This window comes from Lissotriton helveticus, chromosome 11 (genome assembly GCF_964261635.1).
Source record: "Lissotriton helveticus chromosome 11, aLisHel1.1, whole genome shotgun sequence".
Lineage (NCBI taxonomy): Eukaryota > Metazoa > Chordata > Amphibia > Caudata > Salamandridae > Lissotriton > Lissotriton helveticus.
The window spans coordinates 496,775,488-496,802,138 of NC_136072.1; the positions used below are offsets into that span (position 1 = coordinate 496,775,488).

The 26,651-nt window shown below is 44.3% G+C and overlaps 1 protein-coding gene across 2 annotated transcripts in view; it reads right to left on the reverse strand.

The window, feature by feature from the left end:
• Positions 1-26,651, reverse strand: part of LOC144791434 (erlin-2-B-like) — a 234,193-nt gene that overhangs the window by 36,851 nt on the left and 170,691 nt on the right. For both annotated transcript variants that reach the window (XM_078666119.1, XM_078666118.1), the window contains exon 11: positions 5,244-5,323. In XM_078666119.1, coding sequence (XP_078522245.1) covers positions 5,244-5,323 — 80 coding nt within the window. The remainder of the gene's footprint in view (positions 1-5,243; positions 5,324-26,651) is intronic.

A 26,651-nucleotide genomic window follows, 5' to 3' on the forward strand; every position in this document is an offset into this window, starting at 1 on the left:
GGTCCAAGAGGCATGATAACACCCTTGCTGTCTCTCAGGAGACAGAGTGTCAAGACAGGGCAGAGTACCGCTTGGACTCCCTACATATTGTTTCTTTCACATACCAGAAGACTTGCATGGCAAATTGTTTGGCAACAGCTTTAGGAGCAAGACCGGATTCTTCCCTGTGACTTCGACCGAAGCAGTCTCCTTCGAAGGTTAGAGACTAAAAAGCTTCACCTTACGATGCTGGGTAGCCTTCGAATGCATCAAGGCACAATTGCTGCAGGCCTTGGAGTCGTGGTCTGACCCCAGGCATCCAAAGCCAGCCACATAGGGGTTTGTCACCGACTACTGTTTGCAACATTTCTTACAAGGTTGAAACCTTGTTGATTTTCAAGGGAGACATTTCCCTCGCACATTTGTAGAAAAATTTCAAAAGGTTGGAAAAAATGCAATCTCAAAGAGACCTAGGGTAGCTCTCGATCCGTGTCTGTTGGTGCGGAAAGAAAGGAATTGATGTCAGCACGCATGGGAGACATCTAGATAGGGCCCCAGGTGTCACTAACTGACTGGAGAGATGGTGTGGAGCTGTATGGTGCTACCTACCTCAGTGCAGGGGCACGACTCAAAATTCTCCAATTCCATTCTGACGGCCTGGCAATACTCTAAACGTCAGGAATCTGCAGTTTGAAATCTCTTAGAAGAAGCGATGAATGAGTCGCAAAACACAATTGTTTTGTACATTTGAAAATAATTTCTGGATACACATTTGGAAACTAGGGGCACTTTCTGGATTAGTAATTATGCTTTGACTCCCCCAAATGTTAGAATTTTTGATTTGTTCACAATAAGCTATGAAAGGCAAACCAGTTTAAAAATAAGTGGTTGATGTTCGTTGGCCTGCTAAATGATAATTATCCCTTTCTGGGAATTGCATCAGGTGGGGGTAGTTTTTAGCAAGCTCATTTGCTGGATCGGTCAGCAGGTTTTAACAAGGTTGATTGACCACACTATTCTCTCGGAAGTCTTGTATTTTGCATGGAACCCTTCTACTTTGCTAGGAAATTTCCAAATGACTCAGCACATCCCACTCCCTTTTCAAATACACACCTGATTCACTCATTTAAGACAGAAGTGTTTAATCATGCTGTTGACACAAACCTCTTCTGGAAAGAATGACAAGCGCCTCTATGTTCATAAGTCAACAGTGGCTGAAAGACCAATAACTGGATGAAGCTGAACTCATCCAAAGAGGTTACGGTGACTTCAGAGCCCCCCTTCCACGCCCTCCTCTAGTGAGTAGGTAGGTGGATCCGTGCTATTAGAGCTGAGCGACTGTCCAGCTCACACCTGGGAGGTACAATGAATGAGTAGCTCGCAAATGATCCCCAGATTCTCAATGGGGTACTGGCAGTCGTTTTCAATATCTGAAATATGCTGAAAAGGCATTTCTTAAGTTTCCAAGCTCTCAATACAGAGGTCGGGCAATAAAAGGTGTGGTTCATTCACAAATAAGATTATGCCTCCAGCCTTTAGTTGAACACTCTTCATTATTTGCAGCATTTACACAGTTCAGTGGCATGGCTCCTGTGTCAGTTAGGTGGCTTGGGTCGAGAGCACCTGGTCATCTGTACCTTGTGTGGGCTTCGATTTAGAAAGTGGATAGAATGTATTGTATTCTGTGTGGTGGAAAGGTCCCTTAACAAAGCTGTCCAGCAGTTTCTTTAATGGCTCTTCAATCTGCCAATTATCATAATTTTAAGTAGAACTGAGCTGGCTGTGTTTATAGATAAATTGCAGAGCTGGCCATCCTAACGTGCAACTTCCCAATAATTTTATCTTGGGCCTAGTTGTTTTCTATGGGCAATTATAGTTATTAACTCCCATGAGAATCTTCACACTACATTACAAATCATGGTAACACTTTCTCATAACAGCTTTGAGAAACAGTACAGATCCAGTGTATCCAGCTCTCTCAAGCAAAGCGGCACATGTTGGACTCCAGACTACACCACCCAGGACAATGGCCAATAAAAAGTGTGGATCTCATAGATCATGACCTTGTGGGCACAGGGCATCTTGTGCATACCTAACAGGTATGCCATTATGATATACTAGAGCCCTACTGATTTTCTGTGAAAATTCTCATTGTAAAGATTAAGTAGGAAAGGGAATAATATAGAATAAAGTTGCCTACTTTCATATTATTTACTTTCTGCTCATTTTTAGTCACAACAATTTCGTGTGATTTGGGACTATAGTTCTACACATATTCTGCACTAGTTTGATTTCTTTTAAAGCTTTATAAAACACTAGTCAAATTTCTTGTTTGTGCTTGATTTGGCGAAAAGGATGAGGGGAAGACCAGAAATAATCGGTGGGGTGTGGCAGGTAACGTTGGTTCCGAATGTGAATTACTTTAAAGTAAGCATGAACGAGATTCGTGAGGCAGCATTTACCCGTTTTTCCTACTGCAAATGGTTAGTTGCTATAACTCTACTGTCGGAGTGTTAAAGGAAACCTACCAGGTATGGCCTGATGCGGCCTAACACGCAACAGCTGCTCCACTCTAGAACACACTTTTTCTGCATATAAAACTCCTAGAAGACTATATTTCATACAATCAGTAAACACCATCATCTTTCCATCGCAATCATATTCTGTGTGATGTTAGTTCGCAGAAGTGCATAGTTGTGAATCTAAAATGACAAAGGGCAATATTATAAATGATCCATAACATTGCATTGAGGAATGGGAAACTGCAGTCTTCAAAAGGAGAGGGTATGTTAAAAAGTGGGAAAAGATATGGACACCCTGGAAAAAGTACAGAGAAATGAGCTTGGGGGACTGAACGGTATTGGGGCTCTCCACTGCCTGAAAATACCCCGTAAGAATGCTACTGGTGGAGTACTGTGCCTGCTTTCCTGTGCACTGATGGAAATGCTTATTGTACTGTATGGTCTATCGAGCTATGTTGATGAAAAGAATAGAATAAAATAAGAAATGGGAAACTGGAAAGTTTGCCAAGAAAAGCCCCGTGACTTTGTGCCTCTGCATGCATTTCCCACTTCTCTTCCTTTTTCCACCAACAGGTCTCTGTTAATTGCTTCTCTGCTTTTTAATCTATATTTCTCTTTTTCTGGCAAATTTGTGTAGCGCCTAACACAGCATGAGCTTTGTTTAGGGTTCCTTTAATTTTGGTAATTAATCAATCAAATGGGGCTATGCTGGGAAAGGCTACTAAGGAGAAAATGATGCTTGCATGGAGAAGGCTGTTAATTCTCTGAAAATAGTACACTCCGGTATTAATTTAATTAAAGTCTTAAGATTTCTTTATTTCCAAGAAATACACTCTTATAGAAATATTGCACATGACCCAATTCATTAACATATAATGACAAATATAAAATCAGCAGTGCATAACAATTATTTAGATCGATTCCACCTATAGCAAACATAGAACAGTGCAAAAAACAGAATGTCTAACTAAAATTCATAAGATAATCAGCAGCCAATTATTCCACACGTATTAGAACATTTAAAAGAGTATAACATAACCAGCAGCATGCAACTCATCTTGCCAACCAGCAAACATTATAAAGTGTAAAAGTGCAGAGCCACATTTTTTAACTCGAAGGAGTCACATTCAATAAAACCTCACTGATAAAGCCAATTTTCCCATTTCAAGGCCAGTGTCTTGAACAAGGCACCCTCCTAATATAGTCCACATCAGCCTACCAGTTCAAAACATCACTATCGACCTGAGAGAGGCAACAGCAGGGATCTGAGACACTAAACAGAAGACCTGGCAAAAGAAAGTATAATTTTGCACAGCTATTGGCCAGTGGCAATAGCTATAACCTGAGAAGCAAGGTTACATATTAGGCTCAGGCCAATTTCTTTCAACTGTATACCAACATTTAAAAAAAAAAAAAACAGGTCAAAGAATCTTCTTCCTTTCCTCGAAGAAGAATAAACAATCCATCAGTAGGTGGATCACAGAGTACTTTCTACCCCCGCATACAAGGATACTGGCCATTGTTCTCGGCTATTTTAGTTTTTAGCCCTGTCATTCGCCAACCGGGGTCAAGTCCAACTCTCAGCGGAAGAATTTAATTTTGCCGAAACTTATCTGCGATTTTATAGAAGTACGGGAAAAGGTCGGTGCTCTCTTGTCAAATTAGGAAGGGTATGGCAGAGCTCTTGTTCTTCAGATACAGAAGTTCTTACCTCCAGCCAGTTTTAACAGCACATCGCATGAGGTTTGTTATGCTTCGCCTACTTCAAGGCGCATACCAGGGACTCTAAGGTGCATCAACATATTGTCACAGGGCTACTCTTAGCGGGGAAGAGTGACATTACCTCAGGTAAGAACAAGGAATTCAAAGCAGGACTTTGTGTGGGCAAACTATTGTCCCCCATAGCTTTGTGAACAAGGGTTTCAAAGAATAGAAATAAAGTTGTTGGTCCAAAAGGCCTTGAATTAAAAAGTTTTGTGTATCCAGTGTTAGAGGACCTTAGCCTCTTCTGCCAATCCCCTCTGTGTATTAAGGTAAGAATTTGGGAGAAACTAAGGTGTAAATGGCTGGCTGGGAAGAAATCCTATCATTCAGTATGAGAAAACATTTGATATATTCTGTTTTGAAGCTAGTTACAGAACGTACCAGGAAGCTCTATATAGGGAGTTACCATTAGCACAAGAACCCAAATCAAAAGGAGACAGACAAGAGTGTTTAAGTATATAGGTCATGTCCATAGCCAAGCTTTACTACAATGTATTTTGTTTTACCACAACGGTAAATGTATTTAATTATTTTTTGAGCATCTTGCCACTGTGGAGGATGTTCACAAAGTTACATTTACAAATGAGTAAGCCTAACATGGAACTGTACCCTTAAACTTTGCAGCAATGTTACTATTTTTGGTTATTCACCATTTAAGAGTGTAAAATTACTACTAAGCGTAGTTTTGCATGTCTCCCTCATTTTAAGGGCTGAAGTCTGAAAAAACATCAAATACAACTAATATTACACTAGCAGTAACTTTATGACCGCATTTTAAGTCCCTCAGACTTGGCTGCGACATCCGCTACCGGGACAGACATCTCCCAATGATCAAGCATAGGGAAATGTATAAATGCTCACAAGGAAGACATTTACTTGGTTTAAGATCACAGCTTCCACAGGATTGAGATCGAAATAGATCTGCATTCAATAATAAGTGGTATGCCATTATCTGCTTTTGATCCAAATTCAATTTACCTTGTTTGCTTCGGCCATTTGATGAGCAGTATAGAACTCTGCATCAGCTTTTGCCCTCTCACGAGCAAGGAAGGCAGAATCTAACAGGGAAAGAAAGGGTTTTCAAATTAAAACATGCACATCAGCAGAGTAAACACAGAATGGCAGCTTAAATTAGAACAAAGCTAATTGAAATCTGCTGGAATTACATATTTTGGAAAAACAAAAGCTTTGTGACCAAAGAAATAGGACGTCATATTTTACTGTTTCTGCGGAAATAGTTAAACCGCTGAGAATGCTCCATGAATAGGTCGCTTTAGCAGGAGTCACATATTTAAGAAAACGTTCAACAGACGAGTACTGCGCCTGGATAAAAATTCCACCCAAGAAATACTAATAAATGTAAATGAGCAATGTTCCAATTCTAAACTTGTACAGGAACCTGAAATAACGTTTCTCCTTGTTTCTTGGTAAGAATAGCAAATGTACCTAATTTACAGTCAATCAGTACCCCAAGGATTCAAGTACAACAGTGCACGCAACAATCACGAATCAGTAAAAGCATAAGCCAGAAAAAAAATCAATTAATGTAGAACTTCTCTTTCATTAAAAAGATCTTTCTAAATTATCACACACAATATAAGTTTCTCGTTAGCTTTACATGTTCATTTAATTTTTTCTCTCAGGCTTTTTCTCTTTGAGTGGGTGGCTGCGAAGTAGACAGGTGTTCGTGTATTGAACGTGGACATTTTTCTCCCCTCAAAAATCTCCCCACTTCTGTTTTTACTAATTCTTTCAGTCACACATTTACAAGAGCACCCAAACAAAAAATGTTTACTGTAGGGTGGTTTTTTATTTTACCTTACATAAATGCAAGTTTTTTTTGTCAACAAATTACTTGAAGGTCAACAGCAGCAGTCTGAGAAACTGGGTGCAGTACCCCTCGACTTTTTGCCTTGTTTTTAATGCAACTTTGACTGAGGTGTACTGGTTCCCTGCTAACCAGGTTCTCAGTACCAGTGTTCTTCCCCTAAAAATGTGCCACAAACGGCACAAATTCAGCCACCCTTGTAAGTCTCTAGTAAATGGTGCCCTGGTACCTAGGGTATGGGTACTGAAGAGGGTCCACTAGGGCTGCAGCACGAATTGTGCCACCCCAGAGACCCTTCACCAAGACCATGCAAACTGCCACTGAAGGCTGCGTGCCTTGGTGCAGAGAAAGCTGAACAGTCGACATTGTACACATAACTATGCGCCATGCCCTCACAAACTGCATGAGATATAGGTAAGTCACACCTAGTGCAGGCCTTACAACCCGACGGCAGGTTGCACTATATCGCATGTGTTGACATTTCTGCATGAGCAGATTATAACCCATCAATATCTGAACCATTCTTGAATATTGTAAGTGCACAGGGAAGCCAAAAAGAGTACATGGGCTGGATACTTGCCATTAAGAGTTTCCCTGCTCCATGATGGCTTCACTGTTCCCGAAGATGTTTGGTACCAAACATTGTGTCTTCTTAAATCCTTACTGATGCCAGTGTGGGAGTTATTGATACATGCACACAGGAAAACCTTTAGAGGGTCCCCTGAAAGCCTACCAAGCACTGATGTGGTCTCTGTCCAGTCATAGCCCGCCTGCCACCACCAGACATGTTTCTGAACTCAAGGGGCGAGAGACCAGAAACAAAGCCTGCTCTGGGCAGAGGTGCTTCACTCATGCCCCAGGCCGGGGTGGCCTTCCAGAATGGGAAGCTTCAAAGGTGTTGCTGCCTTTGAAGTGTTCAACCTAGGCTTCCCCAGATAACCGAGGATGCCAACCCGCTGTCCTGCAAACCCAAGGAGATGATGGACGGAGCGCTGAAACTTTTCAGACACTCACCCCCAGTCACAGATCTGGGTTGAATCCATCATCATTCTTTAGCTCACTCCGTCACCCAGTTCAGACCCAGCTACATGCAAATCAGTCTTGACCCTGTGCCTCATGGGAACAATCCAGCCCGAACTGCCAAGCCAGGTCTTTCCTGGACCGGAAACAAGCCTCCTGGGACCGGTTTCGGGGTAACACCCCTCATCAGCCATAGCTTGAATCCAGTGGCAAAGTGAGTAAGGGAGCCACATCTGGGCATACCTTGCCAAATTAGAAAGAAAAAGCATCTTGGCTACTGTAGAGGCTATTCACAAAGTTACATTTACACATTAGTAAAAATATACATGGAAATGTACCCTTATACTTGTAGCAACCAACCATTTTTGGCTATTTACCATTTTAGAGTGTAAAGTTACTACAAAGTCTAGACTTGCATGTCTCTACTCCTTCATTTTAAGGCACTAAGTCTAAAAAATATCAAATGCAGCTGTAATGTTACACAAGCAGCAACTTTATGACCAAATTTAAGGTTCCACCCACTTTGAGGCAACCTCGGTTACTGGGGCAGATATTTCCCAATGATGAAGCACAGGAAAATGCATATATTTATTAAAGTTTATATAAAAAAATAGGTAAAAAATATTTTGATGTTAAATGATAATGTCTAGTGAACTGATACAAGCCTTTTAAATGTAGAACTAAATTAAAATCGCTAAAACACTATTACCTTAATTATTAATTGAATATTCAATGAATATATGTATATCAAATGTTTTTTAAAAGTTTATGTTAAACATTTCCCACGTAAAGTAAAATGTTTATATTTTGTATTAAAAATATACATAGAATTAATTCTAAATAACTCGTAAGTTCAATAAGATATTGCCATTAATTTAAAAAAAATTAAACACACATATATATATATATATATATATACACACACATATAAACACACACACACACACACACATATATGTATATGTACTGAAAAAACAAATATGTGATGTCACAAATGCTGTCATAGAACATGTTATGAGTGATGGGATATGGGAGGTCATAAGCAGTGTACAGCAGGGGCCCAAGCTATAGTTAGCTCTGCTAACTATAACTGGGGTATTTCAGTTTTTTTTTTCTAAAGGTCAAAACGTTAATGTGGTTACTGACAAATTCATCTAACTATAACGTTACTTTAACCTTTCATTTTTTTCAGTGAATTTCTTTTTTTTTTATTTCAAAGTGTTTTATAAAAAAATTTTAGACATACACTTAGCATCGCTTTCCCTTCGTGGGATAACATCACAATCTGGCTGTACATGACATTATACAGGTACGTTGTCTACAGGATCTGAGGTTACGTGGTTTTCGGCTCCGCTTCGTATCTAGCCGCCATTTTGTGCTTAGCCGCCATTTTGTGTTGCCTCACTCAAGCAGCACTGCGAACGCGGTCTTTTTGCCTTTTCAGCTGCTACGTGTCCCTTCTGTTAAAGAGTAACCCCTGTCCTTGATTATGAAACCGATGTCAGGGCCTGGTCGAGTTTGCTAAATCCATGTCTAGACTCATTAATCCTTACTTTACTCCACTGTTTGGGTCCCACCATTCTTCCTGACTATCTTATTTGACTGGCCTTCGCTATTCTCTTCGTGTATTCTCTTGTTACATAAACTATCCTTTGAAGCATTCAAACATGTTCTACCACCTGCAAATTGAATTACGGGCACTAGTGTTGATTAACTTGAGGGGAGGAGAGCACACGGGGTCTGAAAGAAAGGTGTGTTTTGGACATCCGATAGCTTGTTTTCGAACTATTTCTATTTGTCAGTTTTGTATGTTTTGGGAGAGGGTATTGTAAATGTATATACTATATAAGATTGTGTGCCACGGATTGAAGTGGCAGTCTCCTGAGAATATACCTTTAGGGTACTTCGTGGACAACTGTGCTTAGCTGCAGCTAATAAATCTGATTGTCTACGCCCAACAGAGTGTCTCGTGTCTCTGTTCGACAAGGTAGGTGAACCTGGAGATTATAGGCGTGCCCTGCGCCGCCCAGCCCATAAGGCCCGGTTCTCCAGATCGGATGTCCCCCTTTTCACAGTCCTACTATAGGAATGATAGAAGGTGGGAGGGGAGAAAAAGAGTAAGCGAAAGAAAGATGAAGAAAGTGCACATGGAGAGCTCTTGCTTGTGGTTTTACCTTGGCCTGCAGGTGTGTAACTTATGGGCTACAGCCCTTCTTTGGTTCTGTTCACGGGGGCTCGAAGTGACCCAAGTATTCGTCCAGGGTTGTCAACATACCCCTGGTTGCCGGTCTATAGTTCTTTTAAATGTAAAGTAATATTTAATTACAAGATGTAAATCTAACCCACCATCATGCTTCGGCTGCAGGGCCTAGCCTTTATTTTCAGGGGGACAGGGGCATGCGGCCCCCTCCCCAGGCTGATTTCGGACCTGGGGACTCCATTCCCTTGCGTTCTATTTAGGAGAAGGAGGCACAAGGCCCCCTTCCTTGAGCTGATTTTGGCCCCGAGGACCCCATTCCGGGCCCGGAGTTATGCTTAGGGGGAGAGGGGCACACAGCCCCCTCCCAGGGTTTACTTCGGCACCCCATCCCCCGGGGCCTGGCGCATATTTCAGGGGGACGGGCCACGCCGTCCCCTTCCCCAGGTTGAATTTGGCACTCTGGGCCCAATCCCTACAGCCCACAATGTGAAAGGTGGGTGCCCTGGTGACAACCCAGGGCACCCATCATACTGTTGTTGAGGGCCCCTGTCGGCTCCCCGCATACAGCTCCTAATGCTAATCCTTGTGGGCATGAGCAATATTTTCATCTATTTTCCTGCCCACTTTAGTTGCACACCCCATAAAAAATAATGTCAGTTGGATCCCGGGTGCATCTTATGGCACTGCTAGGGGGGCTGCGCATCCCCCCCTCCTCATACCAACTGTTTTCGGCCCTGGTGGTAGGCTCCCCTGAGCGTTCGAAAGCTCAGGGAGGGGGGCAGCGATTCCCCCTCCTCATATTCACAAATTTCAGCCAAAGGGGTGGGCTCCCCGGGCCTCTGGATGATCATGGAGAGGGGTCACGCATCCTTTCTCCCCTTTATGTAATCACCCCCTGGGATATGCTCCTGAGGGCATACAATATTTAAATACAGCCTGTAGGAGAGTAGGGTCTGCAATCCTATGATCACCCAGATTTTTGCTTTTTGCTTCACTGGTTTACGACTTTCCCTGGCTGTGGGCCTGCTAATCAGACCCACAGCCTAGCTGTTCTCTCTATTCCAAATTGTACCCAGGTACTAGATTGGCACTGGGCCCTCTCTGAGTCCCTGTACCCAGGGCTGAGGTGCACCCAGAGGTCTCCCAGGGGCTGCAGCATGTATTATGCCACCCCTGGGCTGACTAACTAAACAGACACAACTGGCTGCTTTACAGCTGGGAGCAAGGTGGTGTAATCACCCTTTGCTTTAGATATAGTATACCTATATCTAAACCTAAAATGGGCACACAGATCTCCTATCAGTCACTCCTATGGCAGGCCTTAACAATCCTGAAGGCAGAGTGCTTGGAATCGTGTGAGATGGTGCTCTGGCATGAGCTGAGCCTGTCTGCGGCTTTCGGGATCTATCCCTTAGCCGTTTCCATGATAGCGTCAGACCATATACTCTTAAGTGCCTTATAATCCTCGCGGTTATGGTAACTTTGGTCTGATAATATCTAAACATGTCGTGTAAGGTGTCATACGCTTTGGAATACTACCCCCTCGCCAGTTCTGGCGACGGGGGTAGCATTCCACCCCTCTAGAGGGAGAAGACATGTTGGTAACCTGTAACCCCGGTTAAAGTCAGACATAGCCTCAGCTCCACAAGATGGATGCTGCCACCGAGACACAAGTCTGCCCTCCTGCTGCTGGGAGTCCTTCCAGCGCGGGAGGCATGGACAAAGGGTTTCCTGTCAGGGGCGGTGCCAGCACAGTCCCAGACAGGATTTTGTGTATCCTAGGTAGGCAGGGCTTTAGAGGAAGGTGACTGCAAGTGGCACCCCGGTGCTCACTGTGCATATGCCGGCCTGAACCAGTTCCAGGGGCACACCAGCCCCTGAGCTGGGGAAAGTCCGGCAGGGGAGAGGGGTGTAACCACCCCCCTCCTTAGTCCCACCCATAGGGCAGGACTTAGTCGCGTGCCAGCCCCTTTTCTCAGGATAAAGGTAGGAGCAGGCCCCCTTCCAAACTAGATCATCTTTGAATCCTGAAACTACTTTCCACGAAAGGAACTCAAGACTTCTTCCCAAGATTTCTCCCTTGTGACTAAGGAGTAGTCACCCTGCAGCAGCAGGCACCATCCAAGCATCGCGGTTTGCTGTAAGTCTCTCCTCCGGATCAAGACTGCCCAGCTCGACGAGAACCGGCTTCCCTGACACCTCTGACCTCTACCTGCATCATCAGCCCAGCTGAGATTCGTGGGTGTGACGAGACCTCGAGGGACCGGCCATCTTCAAGACTGCACGACGCTTGCCCAGCACGACTACTGAGGGATCCTCACGTGAGTGCTTTGGGGTTCGAGAAGCCCCAGCCCTGAGCAGCTCCAGCACCGAAGTCCAGCCCCCTTGCATCCACGAGATCTGCGTGGGGCCCTTCTGCTCTTTGCTGCTCACCGCGTTGTCCAGGTCACTTGCCCGTTGGCTAGTGGCCCTTCTGACGACCAACCCCGACGACAACACCGCTGGTCTGGTTGCTCCAGACTGGCCTTTGCTCCCCTCCAACAGAGGAGCACCCCGGACCCTCCTGGTCCACTCCAGACGGCATTTTGAGTCCACCTCGTGGGCTTGCATTTGCCAAGAGTTGTTGCCCCAATCCTGGGTCCAGCGACGTCGACAGCAGATACCTTCGTGGGACAGCTCGCCCCTCCATCCTGGTCGCCGACAACGCCTCCTGGTCCGAGAGACTGCAGAGCCCAGCGTCGCCCACTCACCTGGTCGAGGTGACTTCGTCCGGTGCCATCCTGGTGCCCACCTAATCACTGGCTAGTGATTCAGAACTTGGTCCCCTCTGCTTACAGGTATCCATCTTCATCGATCCAGGCTTGGATCACCACGAACTTCATCACTGGTCGCCTGCCAGCAACTTCTTCCTTCAGGCTCCATAGACTGCAACGAGGATTCCCGACGTCTTTTCAGACCTATGCAGCCGCAGCCCCTGGGCTAGGTAACCTGAGCATTTCGGTGCTCCAGCATAGCTTAACTATCTAAGTGTCTAGATCCTTTTTCGTTTGAGCTCTATCTAGTCGGATTCGTCCGATAACACTAACTTTGCATTTTACTAGGATCCATAGACTTTGTTCCGCATTACGCGTGAGAGTTCCCACTCTGCACACGACGTCCCTAGGCCTCCTGCTTGTAATCTGAAGGTTCAGTAGAATAGTCCTAGCGATCCCAAAGCCTATGAGAGTAGTACTTACCTGCTAGTAATTTCGCATTCCACTTTTGTAATATATGGTTTTTCGTGCCCCTCGGGCATCTGTGTAAATTGTGCGACTTTCAGTATTTCTTTAAGAGTTTTGTTATGTGCTTAGCTCCCTGACTCAGAAAGAGTTCAGGGTAGTCTTGTTATGAATAAATATAGTTTATTTTCATAACAACTTGTGTGGTGTCCTTTCACTTGGTGTTCAAGGGGTAAATGTGATGGTAAAACAGCTGGCTTAACACGCCCTCTAGAGTTTAGCCTAAAGACTGCTCGTGTCCATGCTACTAGGATAGCTGGTCTATCAGGTTGACTTACAACCAATCATCAATAAGGGTCGTTGGAATGATACATAGTGATCACTAGAATAGTGAGCACTGCATATCAGGCCAACTTCTCACACAGCCCAGCTGCCATTTTTTTCCCGATCCCGCGAATCTCGTGGGAACACATTTGGCCCGGGGCTGTCCATCGTGGTCTCCCTCATGGGGCCAAGGTGTTCAGGGCATCCCTAACCTGCCCCCACATATCTCACATTTTTATAACTTCAGGACAGGGGACTAAGTCCTGAGTCTTGTCCTGGCTGCCAGCAACATTGTTCAAATGTTGCTGGCAGCCGATCAGAGCACTTGCTGAAGTCTGACTCCCACAGGAGCAAGATTGCCCATGGGGAAAAAAAAGCTCCCTGGACCAATCAGAACACTGTATTTTTAAACTGGTGTTCCCACAAGTCTCTCGAGACTCTCATGAACCCAAATGCCAAAATATAAAATTCTTTTTTACCAACATTTTCAAAAACTGCTGAACTGATTTACACCAAATCACAAAAGCACAATCTGCAGTCCAAGATCTAGCTTCGTGGCAAATGTGGTTTAATTCTATTAGGCTTTTTTCTGCTTTAGCCTTGTCTAAAGAAGTCCATGGAAAATGCACAAGGATTTTGCATTGTGGGACCACCCCTTTTTTCTTGGTCCCGCTTGATGAAATCACCCCGAAACTTTCCAGGGAGGAGCTGAAGTGGGTTCAGTTTTTTGGAAGGTTGTGTGAAGATTCGGCAAACGGAGCTAAAATTATTAGTAAACCAAAAAACGCTCTGTCTATGGAAAAGCAGACTAATTATAACGACCGCCACTGGGTAATATATATAGATATATATACATATATATATTTTTTTCGATTTTGCAGATTTACTCCAAGTCTGGGCTGAAGTACACTACTGTTGTTTTGTGTCCTTTTTGGCTGTAATAACTTTAGAATTGTAGTATGTGTATAGTAATGGGCTTATTCTTTAGTGGGTGGTTGCATGTCCCTTCTTAAATTCTTCCCTAGCCCTCCATTAACCCTTCTTTACTCCTCACTAAACCCCTCCTATTCACTAGTAGGTATTCCCCATTTTCCATTCACTCACAACGTCCCGCCCACATTTACTACTAAAACTTAGGCGTACGTGTTCAGAGATCTTTGCACAGAAAAGACAGGTGCAGTGGACACAGACTGCTGCACGTAGGTTTGTCAATAGTATTTTATATTCTAGTAGTACTACTAAACGCACTACAAAATTCATTTAGTGTATAGGCCCCTGTGCGTTTCATGGTTACAAGGCTCTTCTCCAAAATGGTTATCTGCTTTTTGTCCACTGCAAGTCCACTAAATAACCTTTGATAGTCCCTCTTCCACTTCATGTTTTGGTAAATTAGAAAGCTATGGAGTATTTTGGTGTAAATTACTCAATATTTTCATTTGCACTGTACCAAGTAACTATCGTCATCAATATCATGCGCTATTAAAAGTCTCTCATTTGCAGCATTATGACTGAAGCTCATAACTAAGACATCTTTTTTTCTGCACAAGTGTAAGTGATATCTCATTGTGATATGCCCAGAAATCAATTTTGGGTTGTGAGTGCTGGTTGTTTTCAAATATTAAATTATACATTGTCAGTTGTGTAGCCTTGAATAACTTGAATAGCGAGTACTTTTGTGAAACAAGGTCAATGTTGGTGCCAAGTCCTGGAGGACATGCTGGTTTCGAACAGACTAAATTATACTCGTTTTCAGTCACTGGTTACATAGTTGCTTGACCACTGTGCAAATGAAAACTCACATGTAATAGCTTGATAAATGCCATTGCAGAAATCAGCCAAACAAATGAATTGTGCATCATCATATTCTGCAATAAGAACTTCTTCAAAACAACCCGTTTTTTGGGTAGGTAGAAAGCTAAAAAGGCTTTAAAAAGCCACCATCGTTCCCAATTAAACCGCCAATATCTATATTCCGTTTTCTGTCTGTTGTTCCATTTCAATTGGCTTTACTCTTCTTTTATTCAAATTTTTGTGGTGATTTTTTGTTAGTCTTTTCAAAATTTGCCGGTAGAAGTTATTCACCTTTAGTGGAAATGTGGGACTATTTGTTGTACCAAATAAGAATATGAACCTTTTTAATATACTATGTACATTGCTCTTTTTCAAAGCAAAAACGTGTCAGGTGCCAACAAATAGTCTAGCCTTCTCCATTAGCAAACTCTTTGTTAAAATTACTATCCTTGCATTCGGTTTCTTGTTACTGACAGATTTGCCCCTTTAATACCATTGAATTTTAACAATTTGAAAAATATTAGAGCATCAGCAATTAATTCCAATTAGATCAATGGCGGACTACCCCATACTTGTAAATCATTCCTTACAAAAGAAGAACTAACTATTGCACATTTTATTCTTTTTTCTTTGGCTTTTCATGTTAAGGCAAAAGTTAAAAGTACATCAGCATCGTCCCGGTAGAATACTTAATTTTAACCTTGATGTGAATATAAAAATTCAAGCAAATGGTAAAAAAAAAAAAAAATTGTAATACGGACATGTTGCTCATTTGTATGGTACATTAAGCTACCTTTAAGTAACCTTAAAGGGCCAAGGAGAAACAAAGAAAATTGAAAAGAGCAGTCCTGTCAAGTGTCATTCATCAATCTAACTGTTAGACCTGGCATCTTTGGCGTGTTTTTCCCATCTTTTTTGCTTCGGACCTCCTATTTTCGACTCTGTGCTGCATTTAGTTTTTGTTGGTTTTAGGACTTTGGGCGCTTTACCACTGCTGACCAGTGCTAAAGTGCAAGTGCTCCCTGAGTAAATTGTATCTGTAATTGACTGTCCATGATTGCCATATTTGAATTATTGGTAAATCCATGGTAAAGTGCACTGCACGTACCGAGGGCCTGTAAATCAAATGCTATTAGCCAGCCTGCAGCGCTGATTGTGCCACCCACACAAGTAGCCCGGCAACCATGTCTCAGACCTGTCCCTGCAGTGTGTGTGTGTGCGTGGTTCTGAACGGTTATGTCGAACTGGCATGTGCAACCACTTGCCAAATCTAAACCTGCCCTTTTACTACATGCAAGGCACCACAAAGGAGGCCCAAGATAGCCCCATGGGCAAGGTGCAGTGCATTTAAAAGGTAGGACAAGTACTGCTGTGTTTTACATGTCCTGATAGTGAAGTAAAGCTAGTTTCGTTTTTTACTATTGCAAGCATTACCTCTCCCATTTTATCATTGGAGCGGTCTTGTAACCTTACAAGGGTACACTCTCAATTGGGGAGAGATGGAGATTTGTAGTCTGGGGTCCCTGAACTCACAATTTAAAAACACATGTTTTAGTGAAGTTATTTATTAAATTGCATTTTTGAAAATGCCACATTTAGAAAGTAGGCTTTTATTTTGTTTTACTATTCTGTGCCTCTGCCTGCTGTGGAATCCACGTCTGAGGAAGGGTGACAGTTGGGCTGTTTGTGCATTCAAAGTAGACAGTTACACAAATGAAGTGGAGGGGTGCCCTGAATATCCTGATCCATCATTAGGCAGATTGGTCTGCCTGAGCTAGATGGGAGGAGTTGTCACTGACACCTGGATAGGGCTGTGCCTGTCCTCGCCCAAAGCGTTCTCCACGCTCTGCAGTGTGTCTGGAGCCAGGTCCGGGAAAAGCCAGGTCTTGTGCACTACAAAGACTTTCTTTTGAAGCTTGTTTACTTCAAAGGCAGAAACTGGTAAATGTACTTGGGCTGTGACACTCGAACTTAGGGACATTACTGGACTAAGAGTGCATTCTGCCAGGAAGAAGAGCTGGGTGCTGTAGGAAGGACCGACACACTGCTTGTTGCTTTGTTGTGCTGGCCTGCTGCTTGCCGCTTCTGCGAGTGAAAGGACTGGACTTTTATTCCGACTTACTTCTTTCCAAGGTTCTCCAAGGGCTTGTGCATGCTTGCCACCTGTTACGAAGTCTCAGGGCCATCAAAGACTTCACCAAGCAGTGATTGGCTCTTTGCTCAGAGTTCTGACCTGCCGGGAGTGGCAAATCCAGTTCCTGGGCCTTTGGATTTAGAATGTGGTAACCAAAGAAAATCCACACCGACTCTCAGTGCCGGACGTGCAGCTTAAAGATCACCGCAAACAGAGTCCCAAGCCACTGATGTCCGGAACACACACCCAACTCAGACACGGGCCCAGCTGTGTGGCTGAAGAATTGGAGCACAACCTGCCTCACAGCTGTGAAATCGAGGCAGCGCCTGCTTTATTGCATCGACGGAGCAAGTCTGGATTTTTGATGCTTTGTCCCTTGGTGCCAAGTTCTTCATCGACATTAACCAGCAGTAAGGAAACGAGGCCGCATGTCCGGCTAGCAATGCAACACCTTCCCTCACAGTAAGGAAACAAAGCATCACTCCCCTGCAGTCAGGAACCTCCCCTGCGCCTGTTTTCGTTTTCGATTTAGACACTTTGTGATAAAAGTGACACATTCATAGTCTCCTATGGACTGAACCATTTCGAACCTTTTTAAAGGGATTTCTTTACTTTTTTATGTTTAATTTTTGTTGATTTGGTTTAGTTTGATTCAGATAAAAATTGGTTATTTTCTAAACTGATACGGTGTCCATTTGTAGTTTTTTGATTATGTTACTGTCTATGTACAAATGCTTTACACACTGCCTCTGAGATAAGCCTGACTGCTCGTGCCAAGTTACCAAGGGGGTGGGCAGGGGTGATTTTAGCTGCGTAATCTCCTTACCATGATTAGAATAAGGGTCCCTACTTGACGGGGATGAAAACCACTACCAACCAGAGACCCCCATTTCTAACACTAAAGGAAATGTGTTATCGTCACCACATTACTGCACTTAAATATTGTGTCACGCTATTGGACGTTCCACCATCTAACCTCTGGAACTGCTTGTGCTGCATCTTTAAAAAGAAATGCTGTCAACGCAAATGCGGCTATGTGCATTGACAGTGCAGTAGAAACTACTGCCCCTCTTGTATCATGCTGGAAGGTCGAGTAGGTTGGGATTTGTCAGGTTATGTTAGAAGGCTATACCACGAGAAGGCTTTTTGAGTATTTGGCTGCAGCGACATGAAGACTGTCCTGTCGCCGTGCGTGAATCACGTCATTCTCCAGCACTTTAGTTTCACTTTAGTCCCTTGCACAAGCAGTCTCCTGAACCAGACTGGTATGGGCAGTCTGGCACTTGGACACCTTCCAGGAACTAGCTGCGTGCTACAGCATGTGCACCCACCTGTGATGGCACTATACTTTAAAAGATCCCCTATCGGGAGTAGGTAGGTGAGGGTTTTGGGGGGCAGCTGACCACCTGGAAGTCTGCTCCCCTGGCAGATTGGGAGGGTGGTGCAGTCCAGAGACTTATTCACACAAAGAGAAAAGGGATGATAACGCTACATGAAGGTGGATGAGTGTACGGGAAATGCACTAAAGTAATAAAACTGCACTCACACACAGCAAGCTGTGTCATGCTTCATCATAGGGCTGCTAACACCTCCGCGCAAACCAAACACTGGAGGTGGAGCAATAGGGAGGGGGGAAGACAATACAACATACAGTGTAAGATTACAGGTGAGAACAAGCATTGGAAATGCAATAGGTCTCGCAATAGAAGGAGGCAGATAATGAAGTTTCTGTGCCCCCCCCCCACCCCCCTCCGTGCCCATGAGAATAGCTCTCTGCCCCCTCCCCGCTCCCAGCGCGAATCTGACGGCTCTGCCCGGGATCGCTCTGCCAGCTCAGCTGGAAAGGAATGTAACCCTTGCAGCGCTGGGAGGAGGGGAGGGCAGAATGGGGGGGGCTGAGCAAGAACCGAGGAGGAACTGAGCAGGGTCGAAGAGGAGGGAGCGGGTGGAGGGGGGCAGGGGGGACTGTGAGGGGAGAACAGGAGAGAAAGAAAAGAAGAACGGAGAAAGGCAGGAAATGAGGCAAAGGACAGTTAGAAACAACATGACGGTAGTCGGAGATAAGAGAGGAATAAGACAAGAAGGGGAAACAATAAAAGGTGGTGAAGAGACAGAGGAAAGAGACAGACAGCAAGAACAAAGAGACCCGTGGAGAGAGGCAAAGGACAGGAAAGAAACACGGCGGAGAGAAGAAAGCGAAAGAGAGAATGAAGGGGGAAGGGGGAAGAGAGAATGAAGGAGAGAGAGAATTAGAGAGGGGGAGAGGGAGAGAGAGAGAGAGAGAAAGAGAATGGGGAGAGAGAGAGGGAAGAAGTGATGCGAAAAAAGTAACAGCCAATGTTGCCTTGTTCTGTGTGAGCAAAGTAGAGTTAATAAGGCGTTGAAAAGAAATAATTGAAAAAAAAGAAATCCATTTAGAGCACGAGGGAAGAAGTGATGAAAAAAACTGTCACAGTAAAAGCTAAGAATACCTAACAAGAGCGGCCGGGAAACTGAAAGTACGGCCGGCCACATAATTAGGGGAGGAGAAGCCGCACAGCACACGCTGGGAGAAGCCCTTTGATGTGCTGTGCGGCCGCGATGCGCGCTCTGTGCTGGGGGAAGGGGGAGGGCCATTAGCCTGTAAGAACTCGCGGCAAGATCAAAGGAAGGGTGGGAGGGACATTGGGGAACAGATGGCCATGAAAGTTTATGGGCCAAAAGCGCGTGCCTGTGGCCACGTGAACTCGATGAAAACCGCATGAAAAAAGCGGTGGTTTCACAAGGATTTCGAGCACTTGAATTCTCGCCATTTCCCATTCCTTCGGAATGAGAAAGGCGAGACCTAAAAATGTGCAGAGAAAGTGACATAAAACAGGTATCAGGGAGTCCTTGTTATAATTTTAATGTAAGGCACCCTGTCCCGATTTAAAACAAAAAATGTGGATGCTGGGTTGGGGAGCTTATGAGACGCTAACCCCTCCACTCTGCAAAAGCGTCAACATGTTTCAGCCGGCACAATTAATACCCAGGCTTTCCTCAGGAATCTCAACACTGTGATCCCTAGGTGCTTGCCCTACCTCCTTTAAATCCAGAAGTGGAGGGGATGTCACCTTTCGGAGTCAGTGCTTGGTTGAAGAGTAGTGGAGCCCCTCGCTGTTGGAGAGGAACAGAGTATATTAAATGTTTTTACTCGAACTGGCGGGGGAGTGAGAACAGCTCCCTGTTATCACACTTGTTTGTAAGGTCAGCTGTCACTTGACATATTTTGTCTATCCCTGCGCAGCGTAGACGAGACTGCCATTTTGTATTGGGCTACATGCGTACATTCACCCCCACGAATCTCCCCCACTGTGAACAAGATAAAGCATCTGCAATGTCATTGACAACAGGGGTTACATGTTCGGCTCTGAAAGAGATGTCACAGTGCAAACAGCCCACCCACAGCAGCTTCAGCAACTACATGTCCCTAGCAGTCTGTCAGTTCACTACTTCCACCGCTGACATTGTCGATTCGAAAAAACACTTGTGTGTGCGCTAGCACTGTGCCCCACAATGTCACTGCTACCATCAATGGGAAAAATACTAAGAAGGCTATGCTTCTGCCCCATTGCTCCACTGTGCTGGCAATGCCTCTGCACACCATCTACCCTGCCAAACGAGGCTGAAACCTAGCGCACCAGCTCGTATCCGAAAATCTGAACATCCCAGTCCATGTCCACCCTCCTCACCAGTGGAATGCAGCTGAAGGAATGCAAGAAAAAACACAATATTCAAAGGACCTCTTTGACCCCTGCTGAAAGCCTGACATGGTGATGAGGTAGTGAAAAACCGGCTAACACTAGCCTCAGCTTCCTGTAGAAAGTCCTCCCTGCCTGTACCACCCTGCACGCGAAGTTTAGGTGACCCAACAGGACATGATCTCCCTCAATTTCACCGTCTCCCGCGCTAACATGTCAGTTAACAGCGATAGCATCTTCTCTTCTTTTTCCTGGGTTAAGCTGGCCTCCATCCGTTTGGAATCGATTTCAATGCCCAGAACAAGGACTGTGTTTGCAGACACCTGTTTTTTCCAGTGCCACAGGTACCGCTTGGTCACCCATGAGCTATCGAAAATGTACTAGGAAAGCCTGGCAGTCCGCCGAACCGGGTGCCCCCACGATAAAGAGACCATCTAAGTAGTGGGTTACCAGCTGATGGCCCATATGCCATGTGACAACCATTGTAAAAACGAGTGGAAGTATTTAAACAGAGCGCACGATAAGGAGCTTCCCATTGGTAAAGCTTTGTCCACGTACCACTTTCCTTCAAGTTGTATGTCCCAGAGCTAAAAATGCTCCTCAGTGTGCACTGGAAGCAGCCGTAAAGTTTACTTCACATTACACTACACTTGGCCATCATTGCCCCCGGGACCGCCATCACTACCAGAGACATGGCCACATCTACCGAAGAGTAGGATACTGAAGTCAATTCTTACACAATTAAATTGTTCACTGACCCTCCGTCCTGCCAGGACAAATGCTGTATCAAACTAAATTAGCCCCTCTCTTTTTTTGGCACCACTCCAATTGTGGACATGATCACGTCCTCCATTAGCTAATTGGGAAAAGGTCCAGACATCATCCCCTCCAAAACCTCTTTGTTCAATTTTTTTTAGGGTCAGGTGAACTGGTGGCAAGGAGCAACCTGTGTCTCGTTTCCCACTCACCAGTCCCTGTGAGCTAGGTTTTCCTGGGGTACAATTTTGATGGCCTTTCTTATAGGGTCTCCTTGCGGAGACAGGTGCATGTGGTCATAGTTGTGTAGGTTGTCGCTTGGAAAAGGTGCTTGCGAGCTCTCGACTCCCTTATGAAGTCACATGGTCTTAACCCCTTCGACGCTCATGACGAGCTCAGCTCGCCATGAGGTGTACATCTGGTACACTCATGACAAGGTGAGCTCGTCATGTAAAGTGGGTTTTTGAATTTTCCAGCGCACAGCGGGAAAATGCACCGCATGGATGCGGTTAAAGATGTGTGGGCGGTAAGGGAACCCTTAGATCCAGGCTACACTTATTTTTCTTGCCCCAATCTGAAATATACTAAATTAGACTACTTTCTGATTTCCTCCACGGAGCTGAATAAGGTGCGAATCAAGAAACTCCCAAAATCAATATCAGACCACAATCCTCTAGTGATGTACTACAATATGCCTAAAATGGAAAGGAAACGGACCAGCTGGACTTTCGAGAGAAAATTATTATTAGACACCAGATTTGTTGAACATCTTAAAAAAACGGCTGTGGAGTTTTATGATATTAATAGGTATAGTGCGTCTCGGAACAGCGTGTGGGATGCCTTTAAGGCCGCTCTACGAGGAGAGACTATAAGCTGCTCCGCTAGGATTAGAAGAGATAAGAGGGAGATCGAGAAGCTTTTAGATATGCTAGTGGTAGCGGAAGAACAGCATATTAAGGACATAGGCCAGGGACGGGAGGGACGGGAGTGTCTAAAAAGAATAACTGTTATTAAAGCGGACCTGCAGAAAATAGTCACTTAGAAAGAAACTAGTGAGTATAGGTCTCCAAGGCAAGTCGCTATGAAACAAGAGAACAGGCGGGTAAGGCACTTGCTCTGCAGATAAGGCAAAAGAGGACTAAGAATTTAATCTCCCGTATACAGGACGAAGATAAGGAGTATACGGAGCCTAAAGACATTTTAAGAGTCTTCCAGAATTTTTATCAAAACCTGTATAATGAAGAGGGCGCCATGGGTGAGCTTGGTTTAGATTCTGGCTATGTGGATGGTGGGCCGTGCCTAGACATTCAAACTAGAGAAGATCTTGATAGAGACCTAGATATACCAGAATTAACTAAGGCCTTACAGGAATTAGCCTCAGGTAAAGCAGCAGGACCTGACGGAATCCCCCTCGAGGTGTATAAATGTTTAGAAAAGGAGATTGCCCCAATTTTATTAGATCTATTCAATGGTATCTTGTGGTCAGGTATAATTCCCGATTCCTGGAAGGAGACTAACATCGTTATCTTCCACAAGAAGGGGAAACCCAAGGAATTGCCGGGGTCCTACCGACCAATATCGTTAATTAATGCCGACACCAAGCTATATTCTAAGATCTGGGCTGGCAGGTTGGGGGGGATCATTGGACGTCTCGTTTCCCCGTGGCAGCATGGGTTTATACCTGGGAGAGGTACTACAGAACACACTAAAAGAGCAATTGCGCTATTTGATGCCCATGATACCACGGGGGGGGGGGGGGGGGGGAGATGGCCATGATCCTCCTAGACGCTGAGAAAGCCTTCGACCGAGTGGTATGGGACTTTCTCTGGGGGATTTTGGTCGGTAGAGGCTTTGGTAATAACTTTGAGGGCAATTAAGGCTATGTACCTTGATCCTGTGGCTCGTGTTATGGTCATGGGGGAAAGGTCTGATAAAATAGTGATAAAGAGGGGGACACGCCAGGGGTGCCCTTGCTCCCCGATCCTATTCTCCCTATATATAGATCCTTTTATTCAAAAAAATTTAGGCTCTCGCCAAATCAGTCCTGTAGTGTTTAATGGCTTCACTACAAAATTGCTTGCCTATGCTGATGACCTGGCGATAACTACATCTGACCCACATCAAGCAATGCCAGTTTTGGTCCAACTGGCCAACGAATTTGGGCTTCACTCAGGCTATCGGCTAAATGAGGGGGAAACGCAGATAATATGTACTAAAAATATAGTGAAGACTGATTATAGATTTGTAAATTCAGCCATATACCTGGGGGTTAGAATTAATTCAGCAGTCAAGAAGATGGTTGGAGAGAATTATCTTCCCCTCATTAATGAAATCGAAAAGGATTTGAAAAGAATGGACGTGTTACACCTATCTCTGATTGGTAGAGTAAATGTCTTAAAAATGACGATGTTCCCCAAAGTTTTATATCTGTTTAGGGCTATCCCACTGTTGTTAGAGGAAAGTGTGTTGAGGAAAATCGAATCCACATTTGTTAGGTTCGTTTGGCAGTATGGCAAAGTTAGACGCTCAATTAATTATATGTCATTACCATGGGACAGGGGAGGTCTGGCTATGCCGAACCTCAGACTATATCATTTGGTATGCCTCCTTACACAGATGAACATACTAATTCAAACGGACATTCTACCATCTGAAGATCAAACTGAGAGTCAGGCCCCTCCATCTATTTTCGAGCTGTTATTGGGGAGGAAGGCCTATGGGTTACTGCATTGCAAGTTAGATCGAAGATATTATAGGAAGGCAAGGTATAAGATCATTGAAGGGGTCTGGGGAACTTGGAAAGCTATCAGCAAAATCATGAAGATCCCCAAAATAAACACCAATATAAATCTTTGGAAATCTAACCTATTTCCACATCTGGGCCAAAGTGTGTATTGTACTGTATGGAGAGAGCATGGGATAAGATCTCTGGGTGATATCATGAAAGGTGGTGCTGTCTTTAGCTTTGATGAGCTACAGAAGAAGTATGGGATCCCCGGTAGCCACTGGATTTTATATGAACAAATTGCTCAAACATTATTAGCACACAGACCAAAGATTCTGATACCCCCAGACAGTCAACTGGTTGAATACCTAAAAAAAGGGGGAAAGAAGATAGGTACTGCCTACAATTTTTTGTTGTCCGGCCTCACAGATGACCTGGAAAAAACAGGCCACATGGGCACATACATTGGGGGATCTGGATGTTGATATAGACCTAGCCCTAATATTAAGTAAGAAAGTATTTCGATCAGCAAATTTAAGGTCTCAACATTATAAGACTTTGTTTAACCTATACCATACTCCTGCGAAATTGTATGGGTGGGGACTTAGAGAAGATGATAAATGCCCCAAATGCAATTCAAGCCCGGCAGACCTACTGCATATGTTTTATGACTGTCCCAATCAGGTCTTAATACGCAGTGAAATAACTTTATTTTTGGAGGGGCTTCTAGGTATTAATATTAACCTATCCCCTACCCTGGTTATTACAGGGACAGACAAACAATGTTGAGAGAGATACCCAAGCGTTATTGTTCATTGCCGTAGCGGTATTACGAATTCTTATCTCGGCTGGGTGGAAGGATACCGTTGCTCCCACATTTCAAATGTGGCTATCCAGATTGTTAGGTATGCACAATTTAGAAGCATGTCTATACGAATTTAAGGGGAGGACGGCTCGAGAATTTGGTAGAAATATGTGGGAGCCTCTGAAGAAATGGAGGAATTAACAGAAGACAAGTTTTATGATTACATTATTTATGAGTGTTTTAAGCTGATTAATGTGTTTATAATAGTAATATGAATTCCCCATGAGTTATGAATGTGTGTAATTATACTACTTTTGTATTATGCTGACTAACTTATTACACATTTGGAATTTTATATTTGTATAATGTATCAACTGAATATGTATTAGATCTTAATGGAATTACACCTTATTTATCAAAAAGGTGCTTGCAGGGGCATTGAACGTTTGGCAGAAGTTTGGTTGCCGTCGCCAGGTGGTGAACCATGGTGATTTTTGACCCAGATGTGTTACAACTGGATTTCTAAAAAGTGTTGACAGCATCTGTAGAAGAGCGATAAGGGCACTATAAGAAGGACATAAGTCAAATCAGTCAGTCAAAAAGCTTTTATTATCGGTTAAAAACCATAAAAAGACATATTTACAAAACACATACTTCAATACAAATTAGATATAAACACATGTTAAAAAAAAATAAAAGACCTCAATGGGCCACATACATGAGAGGTTAAAAAAATATTTGAAATAATGCATCCCTAGGCAACCCACAAGGGCAACATTAATTCCCTACTAAAACGACCCGATTTCTTTTTTAGGAAATTACCCTCCGCTGTTATAACATTATAGCACCCCTGAAAGAGTAATTGATGAGTTAGTGGTTTTTTTTTTTTTAGTATTGCACACCTTATGAACCACATAGACAGGAGAAATGTTGCTGTTGCATATACTGTCAAGAAGGAGGTATCGGTTTTTAGGATTCGGAATGTCTCCCTATAATCCCAGATGCCCCTGGACTTACAAAAAAGAATTATCCATTTCGCTCTTGCCCAAGAGTACGAGGGGCAAAAGAGCAGAACATGCAGTTCTGTCTCCCTGCTACCCGCGCACCCAGGGCAAGTGCCCCCTAGGGGTGAAGCATTTGACCACTTAACAGTGGCCTCTCTAAGGGGGAGTGAGCCGTGCCTAAACTGGATATAAAGTTTCTTGGCCAGGGGGGGCTGGATGTCACCCAAGAATCTCTTATAATTAGGATGTACCTTGATCTCTAAAAAGGTGTTAGTAAGTCTGCCCAGGGAGGAATTTGATAGTAAGAGGGCCGTGCCGTGCTCTCTCAGCTGCAAGCTCAAAGTTTGTCTTGAGAGCTGGGCGCAGGCCTCCTCCGGAGAAGACCACAGATCCCCCCTACCAAGAGCCTGGGAAAGATGCTAGATATATTTTAACCATGGGATCCTCCCCGCACCCCTTCTAGCAAGCAGATCCTGCAAATCCTCCCTATAGCTCTCGAGTTCCCGGGGTCGCCCAGAGTAGTCTCCAGCAGAGCAGTGGACGATTCGAGACGACGTCCTGAATGGGCACCAGACCCATGTCCAGCCTTAGTGGGGTAAGGGGCGTACTCCGGGGGCGTCTCAGGAGGCGCCTCATAAAACTATTCTCGGTGAGGGAGAGGGGTGCCGCGCTTACATGACCCCAAAGTTCTGCACCGTATAGCGCGCCACCTCTTGCCTGAGCTTTATATATTTCTACGGGCGGTCCCATCAGTTTAAGGGAAGATTCATTAAAAACTTTTAGGATACCACCCGAGGATTGGGCATGCTTCAGATTAGCTTTAGCCATCTGTGAGCCCCAGTCCATTCTATCATTTAGGGTG